Source organism: Vigna unguiculata, chromosome 7 (genome assembly GCF_004118075.2).
Source record: "Vigna unguiculata cultivar IT97K-499-35 chromosome 7, ASM411807v1, whole genome shotgun sequence".
NCBI lineage: Eukaryota > Viridiplantae > Streptophyta > Magnoliopsida > Fabales > Fabaceae > Vigna > Vigna unguiculata.
The window spans coordinates 25,835,638-25,845,692 of NC_040285.1; the positions used below are offsets into that span (position 1 = coordinate 25,835,638).

At 31.9% G+C, this 10,055-nt stretch overlaps 2 protein-coding genes across 4 annotated transcripts; one reads left to right on the forward strand and one right to left on the reverse strand.

Annotated features, from left to right (window-relative positions):
- Nucleotides 1-566: 566 nt before the first annotated feature.
- LOC114189562 (protein YIPF1 homolog) lies at nucleotides 567-2,431 on the forward strand. Its single transcript, XM_028078160.1, has 6 exons — nucleotides 567-623; nucleotides 723-756; nucleotides 962-1,048; nucleotides 1,146-1,332; nucleotides 1,793-2,060; nucleotides 2,156-2,431. The coding sequence occupies exons 1-6, from the start codon at nucleotides 567-569 to the stop codon at nucleotides 2,360-2,362; spliced, it is 840 nt and encodes a 279-aa protein (XP_027933961.1). The 3' UTR covers nucleotides 2,363-2,431.
- Nucleotides 2,432-3,777: 1,346 nt separating this feature from the next.
- Nucleotides 3,778-8,541, reverse strand: LOC114191661 (serine--tRNA ligase). 3 transcript variants are annotated; one of them, XM_028080983.1, is made up of 10 exons: nucleotides 8,300-8,541; nucleotides 8,142-8,212; nucleotides 7,890-8,051; nucleotides 7,687-7,792; nucleotides 7,120-7,313; nucleotides 6,515-6,618; nucleotides 6,245-6,428; nucleotides 5,639-5,818; nucleotides 4,663-4,853; nucleotides 3,778-4,148 (listed from the first exon to the last, which is right to left on the reverse strand). In XM_028080983.1, the coding sequence occupies exons 1-10, from the start codon at nucleotides 8,430-8,432 to the stop codon at nucleotides 4,022-4,024; spliced, it is 1,452 nt and encodes a 483-aa protein (XP_027936784.1). In that variant the 5' UTR covers nucleotides 8,433-8,541; the 3' UTR covers nucleotides 3,778-4,021. The 3 variants fall into 3 exon arrangements, with proteins under 3 accessions (XP_027936784.1, XP_027936786.1, XP_027936785.1); XM_028080985.1 differs by having other exon boundaries at nucleotides 4,633-4,853; XM_028080984.1 differs by lacking the exon at nucleotides 3,778-4,148 and having other exon boundaries at nucleotides 4,363-4,853.
- Nucleotides 8,542-10,055: the final 1,514 nt, after the last annotated feature.

Here is a 10,055-nt window from a genome sequence, read left to right on the forward strand (position 1 = left end):
AAATCAAAAGTCAAATGACTTTGAAATTGAAATTGTACAATTTAAAAGTTCTTTCAAGAAAATAATAGCTTACAGAATGTATATTTGGAAGTATTTTTTATTTTCAAATTACACAATTCGAAAAAATCAAAAATACTTTCAGATTATAGCGTCTGAAATTTCTTTTTTATTTTCAAATTATATAATCGAAAGTCTTTTTGTAAAGAAAAAAAAATGACTTTGGGATTGTACATATCGAAAGCCAACATTTCTTCGAAAGACAACTTTTAAATAATACAAATAAACAAAAATAGATTTTTTATTTGTTTTTTGTATATTTCAAATAAGCTCATCCTACGTCACTGCCAATGCCATAACATAATTTTTTTGTATTGGGTGCATGGGAAATTTATAGAGGTGCAGGAAGAATCTGCCAGTAATGAGTTATCATGACCCAATCCAATTGTGTAGGTGGGCCCAGCTACACATCCAGATTAACAAATTCACAGCAAGAACATAAGAAAAAAAAATGAACATGAACACAGAGTTAAACAAAGAAACTTTGGAGTGAAAGAAAAATATTAAAAATGATGTCAGGACATTACACCTCCATTGAAAATCAAAAGGTTTCAGGATCGGTACCTGTAAGTTACCATCATCATCATCATCATCAAATATTCTTGTAATTCAATTCATCTTCCATTTTTTTTTTATCATCACAATTCATTTTTAATTTCATGCAGGCCGTTACAGATCCCCCATCCTTCAAATTTTCAGGTTCATTCATTACGAAATCCACTTTCATTTTCATCTTTTGTCACTTATAAAATGTTGCCCTTGCCATTGAATAAATAAAATCATTAAATTACCTTACACGAACCTTAAACAAAGAAATAATGGATATATAACGTAAATTTTTCAGTGTCACGCATTGATTTTATAGTTTTTAGTTTGTAAGATATTTTTGTATTGATGGATGCAGATCCAAATCTTCAAACATTTCCTCCTTCTGCAGCACAGGGCAACATTGGTGGCAGTGGTGGCTCAAGGCCTCCACCTATTGTTGATGGTATTTTTATTTATTTATTTTCTGTATAACTGTGTTGCAATTTATCACTTGCATTGTAACGAGAGTTGTATAATTGTTTTTTATTTTCGTTATACAGATACATTTTCAAAACCAGTATCTGGGTCTGATGAATCCCAGCAACTTAGTTGGTTTCAGGTTTTTTCACTGTCCACTTACAAACCATACTTTGATATTGACACTATAGATGTTCTCGATCGAATTAAAGATTCACTCTATCCATTCAATGGGGCTTTTAAAGAAAAAACTTCTTCCAATCCTGATTTGTAAGTTTACTTTATTCTCTCTAATTGTTTCTTTAGTTACCAAATTACAGATCACTGGTTAGTAACCAACTTCACAGTTCTTTCATTAGTTACTCTTTTCTTAAGAATGAAAACCTAGGTTATGATAAGAACTTTTAGTACTCAGCAACTTTTAGTACTCAGCTTCAACTAATATTAGATCCACTTTTTATATTGAAATAGGATAAGACACTGTCAATCAATTTCATGTTCTCCAAACTGTAGAGGAAGAACAATATATAGTTATTAGATGAAATGGAATGCATTCAATTTCACTTAATTGTGTTACTTTTGCTTCATTTCTTATGTTATTTCACAGTAGTGTTTGTTGCTGCTTGATAGAACTTGGTAGAACAAGTACTTTTTTTTATCCATAGAAGGTATTATGTTATTTATATATGAGGAAACACACAATTTGAATTTCACCAGAAATGTGGAACAGGTATGGACCATTCTGGATTTGCACCACCTTAATATTTGTAGCGGCTTCTATTGGCACATTTGTGACATACATAGCTCACAAATTGAAGCATCAGGAATGGAACTATGACATAAATGTGGTGACTTGGTCTGCAGGCTTGTTTTATGGTTATGCCATTTTTGTTCCTCTTTGTTTGTATCTAATCCTCAAATACTTCTCTGTACCTTCTGGCCTTGTCCAACTACTTTGTCTTTATGGATATTCCCTGTTTGTCTTTATCCCAGCACTGGTAAGTGACTGCTATTCAAAATTTACCTCTCTCAAGAAAAATATGAAATTTGATATTTTTTCTTTGCATCTTCCAAACCCTTTTGTTTGGTGCAGTGTTTGTCTGTTGTGCCATGGGAGATATTCAGATGGGTGATTGCTGGGGTGGCTGGGTTCATGTCTGCAACTTTTGTAGCACTTAACCTTCGGGCACATATTATGTCAGCTGGAGAACGATGGGTTTTGATTGTTGCTGGCATTTTTCTATTACAGTTGGCTCTATCTGTTGCACTTAAGATCTACCTCTTCAAAATAACAGTATGAAAGGAAACTAGTATTGTTATCGATCAACATCAATGAAGTGTAAATAAAGAGAGTTTTTGTTGTTTTTAATTTCAGTGATACGATTTGTATGTTGAATAACTACTAGCAATTGCTTTGGTGTATTACATCTATAACATGTCTCTCTAGTAAGAACATTTAGACTTGAAATGGATACAAGCTCACCAATGTTGTGCCAGAATACCTGAGAAAAAAATTCAATACCAAAATGGTGGTGAAGTATTCTATAATTTGTTGTATAGAAAAACGTGGCAAACTTACATTACTATTGGGAGAGGAAGAGATGGACTAAAAAAGAAGTGAAGCAATTTAGTTGATATTTTAATATAATATTTTCCTAAAATACTATTTTTAAGAATAAGAATAGTAATGGAAAAAATATGTAAAATAAAAAAAATGGGATGAAAAATAAACTTTGCAGTGGTTACTTATTCTAAAATAAAAATATCCAATTAAAATTGTGCGTGAAAGTTGGATAGAATAGTTATAGATAAATTATAGATTTTTGTTAAATATTATTACTTTTGCCATCGAATTGTCATATTTATTTTAAGATTTAGTATTTTGAAGTCTTTTAGGGCATATTATTAGCCTTCTAAAGTTCCAAAAGAAAAAATGGATTCCTAGCTTGGCTAAAAATGATGTTAAAATTGGTAACAAGAGAGAATAGTTTTAAGGTGTAGTAGAGAGGAAAAAAGTGTGTAGGTGACAGAAAAGAATAAAAATAGGTGAAAAATGTAATAAAACTAGACATATTTGATCAAACTAAATACAAACAAAATATAAATGATTTTTTTTTTGAATAAGAATAAAAATACAATATTTTTTTGTAAATAATCAATATATTTAATCTGTGTGTGTGTTTGTTTTGCAACAATTTTCGTCTAATGATTATTCTTTTTCTGTTTTGCAAATTGTGAAGAAATGGGGTGTCTCTTTATTCTTACACTGGTATAATTTAGCAGTTCCTGTTTAAAGCAAGGAGCATTTTGGGAACAGAATACAAGCTAGATGTTCTTACAAGCTAGGTGATTAATTCAATTGGTTGAATCCTCTGACCTTACGAGAGGTTTTTCCTATCATAGTTCAAGTTTCAGAACTGTCGGTTTTACTACTATTTTATTTTCCCTTTCATTATCGAACAGTCTTAAAATATATTGCCAAAAAAAAAAAAAACTGAAGTTACCTTGTCATTTCAACTTTGGAAAGTGGAACTGTTCAAATTCTGTTTATTGAAATTAACTACGTTGACTTGTATTAAGGCTAATTCTGCCTTACAATACGCAGAAACATACCTGCTTGAAAAATTACAATACTATATGCTGTTTCTACCTTGTAGGAATCTCTCACCACTCTATGAGGATTATTTATATTGACGGAATCATGACTAAAGCGTATTGAAAGTTGAGACCCTCACTCTTCTGATAAAGAAAATTCCAATTACCACTGACAAATCCATGTCAGAACACAAGAATAAAAAAGGAATCCTAGTAGGTTCTGAAAATATTTTTCTATTAAACTATTTGACCGTCGAGCAATAGAGATTCAGAAACATTAGAATCATTCCACTGCGTAAAACCTATCAACGTAAAGGGGGGTAAAACAAGTCAGAGAAAACCCACAAAGTTCACCCTCCCCCCACTACAAGACTAGGTTAAAAACTCTAGCCCCCATTTTCCAGACCGCATTCCTCTTTCCCACGAAATTTGTAAATGAATTTAGTATATGAGCAGCTCGATTAAATTGAACGTGTTTCTGTTTCAATACCCTGCAAGACAAAACCAATACAGGCTTCAGAATTCTAATCCCATCACCCAGAATTTTCCTTGCACTTGTACAGAAATTGAGCTTGATATTCGTATTTCACAGGATTCTGGCACGGTGATCAAATTATTCCCGTGACCCCTATGGAAGAAAAAGATTTATGCTGAATCAAATAATAACCTCTACTCAAAATAACCAGACTTTGCAAGGAACGAAAATAAAAACATTCTGACGCGTTTAGAGCAAAACCACATCAGGACCTATATTTTTTAACCAGTTCGCAATGAATAAGAACATCAAAATGCAATTAAAAATGCACAAATATTTTAGAGTATGAAGTACAGAGTGTATTATGCTGTGTACTTTGACCAAAAATTTGTGCGTGCACCTAAAAATAAAAGATGGCAGTTGTAAACAGTGTGTGGTGGATAACAAAAGGGTCGTCATAACCTACAACTCTGAAAAAACTTTTCATAAATATCACTGACTTAAAATGCAATTAGGCCTTCGATTTCTTCCCTTTGGCTTCATTAGATGGTTGGTTCTTGAAAGGCAGGAAAGTCTTTCCTCCCATGAATGGCCTAAGGACTTCTGGTATCTCTACCCCATCTTCCTTCTGGTAGTTCTCTAGTATGCAGCAAATGGTCCTCTCAGTAGCCGTGAGAGTAGAGTTCAACAAATGAACATATTGCTTCATCTGCTCGTTGCTCTGAAACAGATAAACCGATGCAAAGTCCAATAGTTAAACTTTTGAAAGTATATTCATGCATAGGGGTATTGGAATAAGTTAAAGCTAAAATGAAACACTATTCACGGGAAATTCTCAGCATCACACGATGATCAATTCAAAGTTTAATTTTGGAACATCATAGGGTCTTAACACAAAGAAGTATCATCATCCCTCATGATTATTCTCAATATAAATCTTTACTTGTCTGCCAAATGAATTTCACCAAAAGCCTATACTGGCACGAAAAGTAAGAAATTGGAGATTTCCAGACAGAATGTGCTTCGTAGATATTAAAGAGCCAGAACCAACTATATGAAGAAAAGGTAATGAACAGTCGGTGAAAGGAGCAAGTCACTAATGATTTATTTCTGACTAATAACAAAAAAGGGCTATTGTGGAATGAACAACAGCCACAGAGCTGAGCTCCCACAGAGGGCTAATGCTCTCTGCCCATAACTAATTTGATTACCCTCAAAAGATACTCTTTCTCCTTATACCCAACCAATATAACAGAAACCCCCTCAATCAAATTATGTTATTCCAACTCTCTACCACGTCAACACTCTCTCCTTCCCCCTTTTGTTTCTCCTTACATACACTCCACCCCTTAAGCCTGGTCAGTCGACATATCTATTAATAAAAGAAGATTGAAAGATTTTACATAAAGAAAGGTCCCATTTTATAAATGGAAATGAAAATTTACGTGAAGTTAATAAATAATGTTTACTGAAGTCATTAACATAATGAAATTAGGTATTCCTAACCTTTTTCTGTCCATATCGAATCTCTAATCTTCTGGCCTGATAATCTGTACAGTTTGAACAGGACACTAGCTCTCTGTAAGCTTGAGAGGCTGGAAACCATGCTTCTAGATCATACTTCTTTGCTGCAGCATCATTCAAAGCACCAGATACAATGGAAACAACTTGATACGGAAGGTTTAACTGCAGTAAATAAAATTTAATCACATGAGAAACAAAAAAAAAATAATAAATTGGGGAAAGTAAGAAGTCAATTATAGTCAGACGACCAACCAAGACATCAATCTACATGCAATGATATCCATAAAAAGTAGAACGTGGTAAAATTAAGTCATCACTTGGCCAATACAGAGGGCAAACAATCATCCAAGTACAATGAAGTTGTAGATATAAAAAATTTAGAAAAAAAAAAACAAGGGGGATGCACTAAAGTTTCCCATGGTTAGATATATTTGGCATGTCAAACAACATATTTTCCCATTTATTAATGGTACCGTGGGATCACTGTTTCAAAATTGTATATTACATGTTTATTTGAAATTTGAACTCGTTCACAGAATTGCCTTGAACATTATTTGATTAATGATGAGAACTGTGGCTGTATCATACCGCTTTGTAGAATTCCTCGGAGTTCTTCAGCATTTCCTCATGCATGTTCCACGAATCATTGTCATTTGGGCTAGTGAGGCAAAATTGCTCAACTTTCTCAAATTGGTGAACTCGGAATATTCCTAAAGTGTCTCGACCATGAGATCCAGCTTCTTTGCGAAAGCATGATGAATACCCAGCATATCTGCAGAAAGCATATTTTCGGAGTTATAAAGGTAACATAGTCCTCTAGGTTCCAGTGTTAACATGTGGGAAAATAAATCATATTACCTTATTGGTAGCTGGGATGGGTGGATCCAATCCTCTAAGTGATACGCACAGAGCGGCTGCTCTGCTGTAGCAATCAGATATTTGTCATCTCCTTCACCGGTTACCTAACACAATAATCTTTTTGATGAACTCAAAAAACAGCTAAAGTGGCATTTGTTTTATATCTATTATCTATTATTATTTACCTTAATAACAACAACAAAAACACAGCATTTCTTTTACTGTGCTGCCTGATCTCAATGTTTTAAGAAGAAAATGATTTTGTTTTCTCCATTTTTCTTCAACTTTTTTTTCAAATGAAAATCGAATGAATACAAGGTGGCATTTTGTGATTATAAATTTAAACATTTCAACTGAAACGAAAAGGAGAAAAAACAGACCAAACCAAACATCATGTAAGCATTAAAACTTTAAACAATACAGTACAAAAGGGCTATTGACAGTTTGGCACTAAAAGATTATGGATATTATTCAACAAAGCAAATAGGCACATATTTATGTCATAAAATATAAAGATAAATTATATACAAAACTATTTATCAAGGTCTTAAAAATCACAAATTGCATTTGGATATAGGCAGATAATGAAACTTACTAAGTTTTACCTTATATAGTTCTTCGTCAAATTGGGCTAACTGAGCACACTTTGACATTATATCTTTTCTCATGAAGAAAGGAGTGTGCAATAAAGTATACTCCCTTTTGTCCAAAAAATCAAGCCCAAAGTTGATAAGAGCTTGATTAAGACGAACACCATCTCCTTTGAGATAGAAACCTCTACCTCCAGCTATATCAGCTCCTGTTATGTATCAAGCAAATTGAGATAAAAGATTAGGATGCATGTGAACAATAGGAGTAGAAACGCCCAAATTAGGGAAAGCATTGGCTACCACTGTTGAAATCTAACAGTGTTCGTAGTCTGCAGTATTAGATTTTTGTGCCACATGCAAAACGGTATTACAGACCAACAATACTCATAAGTTTCGCAATCAAGATGGTGTCAGCAAGACCAATCATACACACTGCTATAGTTCAGAAAGTAGATTACTAAGAGGAGAAAAGAGTTCGGGGACAACAATTACTTCAAAAAGTAAAACCAAAATGCTTGTCACCCCATAGAAATGAGTAGAACAGAAAGTCATCACTTAAACACCATATGAATAAATTCACACCTTTCTTTGTATCTGCTATCCCGAGAAGCTCAACTAGATCCACATGATTCTTTAGTTTAGGCTCCACTCTTTTCTCCCCCCACGATCTAACCACAGCATTGTTGGCCTAAAGCATAGAAGACTCCGGGATTTATTATGAGCATTAAAAACAAACAGAAGTAAAATAATACTAACAATTATAACAAAAGGGAAAAAAAAAAAACCTCATCGTTGCTGACTGGAACCGAATCGTGTACGAGATTTCCAATAGTTTCCAACTTGGAATTCAAGCGATTTAGAGTTTCCCGAACTTCAACCTCTTTCTCCGCTATCAATTTCTTGGTCTCCTCCGATTCACTAATGAACTTAGAAGCGTTCTCACCAGCCTAACATGCAGAACAGAATTAAAATGAAACCATTAAAATAAACATCTTAATTAAACGAAAAATATAGAAAAGCCGAATGAAGACACTTACACGCTTGAGTTTGGAGACTTCCTTATTGATCTTGTTAAATTCCTTGCGGAGATTCTCCAACTCGAATTGACCTGAAAAATCGCACATAAGATATGCCATTGGTGCGAGATTCGATAGGTTACAATGTTACTGTGAAGAGAGAGAGAGAGAGAGAGTACGCTTTCGCCATTCTTTGTCGAGATCGATGACCTCGTCGACGATTTCGACGGGAGCGAAACGACGGCGTTGCGATTCGCGGATGAGTTCAGGGTTATGACCCTTCTCCTCCCTGAATAGGTTGATGTCCAACATGCTTCTTCTCACGCCGCCACCACTGAATGTAAGAAATGAGAAGCAGGGTTTCACGACTTTAACCAAGAGGGTTTTTCTTTTCTAGTTTCTTCACTGCCAAAAGAACGTTATGTCATTACATTTTTTTTAATTCAAAATGTAAATGATTTTTTATTTCCAATTGTTAATAAAAATAATAATTGCGACTCCAGTTTTTTTTTTTTCTTTTTTAATTCGAAGTTCCATGGATATATGATTGGTAATAAAAGTAATCCCCCCATACATCTAATTTTTTTTTTTTCTAAAATCATATCAATATCTATACCTGCATATTTTGTTTTCATTTTCTAAAGAGAAAGTCCATAGCATTTATGACTCATTTTGTTTTTCATTTTCATTAAAATCAAATTTACGATCCTTTCAAGGTATACTTAATTAATTTAATTTATGCAGCTGGTAATTGGTTTTGGATTGAATTCATGGAGTTCTTTGATAAATTACATGTACAATAGAAAGCAAAGGTATATTTCTGTATATTAAACTTTGAGGTTTAATTCAATTGTTTTCTAATTCGTAATTTCAGCCCTCGTTATTTTTCTTGAATTTCTCCTAACCAACATGCGCGTAAGAGTTCTAAAAATTCACATTATATGATATAAATGTCAATTAAAATTTGATTAAGAAACTAAAAATAATGGAATTTTAGATAAACATAATTCATCATAATCCTTCTTGCCTTAACTCAATAAAGCACAAATATAAAAATATATATCATGCTAAAAATAACCATTAAGTTTAGTTTTTAAATTAAACATATATGTTTATTGCTTATATTAAGCTTAGGATTGATATATGAGAGAGAGAGAGAGAGAGAGAAAGAAGTAAAGAAAGTGAGAGAAAAAGAAGAGAAGGAATTTTATTAAAAAAATGTTTAAAAATAGATATTTAGTTTAAAAGAAATATGTGGAAAAAAAATCTTATTTAAAACTAATAAAATAATATATATATATATATATATATATATATATATAGATAGATAGAGAGAGATTAGAGATTATTCCTATAACTATGATAAAATTTATTATATTTATTAAGCAGAAACTTTTATTTTATTTATTTGATGCTATTAAACATAATGGATGTGTTTTATTAAAAAAAAATGTTTAAAAATAGAGATATTTAGTTTAAAAGAAATATGTGAAAAAAATTATTTAAAACTATTAAAATAAGATATTTTATAATAATATTTAAAGAGAGTGTTGAATATTTATATTGTATCTTATTTTAGTTTACATATTTAATTGTGTTTGTGCTTACCTGTATTTTTTTTATTACATTATCTTATTAGTATTTTCAAGAGAGATATATTAAACATAATGGATGTGTGTTTTACATATTGATATTCGATGCTTTAAAATATTTTACTAACACTTACATAAAAAAAATATCTAATATATAAAATAGTAATATTTTTATGATGATAAAATCTATAAATTTTTTATTTTTATAACATTTAATATATTTGATTTTAATTTGGATTCAACATTAACAATTTTATATTTATCATATTTTTAAAAAAAATTGTACAATGTGCACAAGGGACAAATATGACACTTGGTTTTAAAATTTAAACAAAACTATTCA

What these genes read in the sequence shown, in the direction of transcription:
- LOC114189562 (XM_028078160.1), top strand. Translation starts at nt 567, where the DNA reads ATGATGTCAGGACATTACACCTCCATTGAAAATCAAAAGGTTTCAGGA. An exon ending in GCCTCCACCTATTGTTGATG is followed by an intron (nt 1,049 to 1,145) that starts GTATTTTTATTT and finishes TTCGTTATACAG; the next exon opens with ATACATTTTCAAAACCAGTA. An exon ending in ACTTCTTCCAATCCTGATTT is followed by an intron (nt 1,333 to 1,792) that starts GTAAGTTTACTT and finishes AATGTGGAACAG; the next exon opens with GTATGGACCATTCTGGATTT.
- LOC114191661 (XM_028080983.1), bottom strand. Translation starts at nt 8,432, where the DNA reads ATGTTGGACATCAACCTATTCAGGGAGGAGAAGGGTCATAACCCTGAA. An exon ending in CCATCCCAGCTACCAATAAG is followed by an intron (nt 6,429 to 6,514) that starts GTAATATGATTT and finishes TGCTTTCTGCAG; the next exon opens with ATATGCTGGGTATTCATCAT. An exon ending in TTCGATATGGACAGAAAAAG is followed by an intron (nt 4,854 to 5,638) that starts GTTAGGAATACC and finishes TATCTGTTTCAG; the next exon opens with AGCAACGAGCAGATGAAGCA.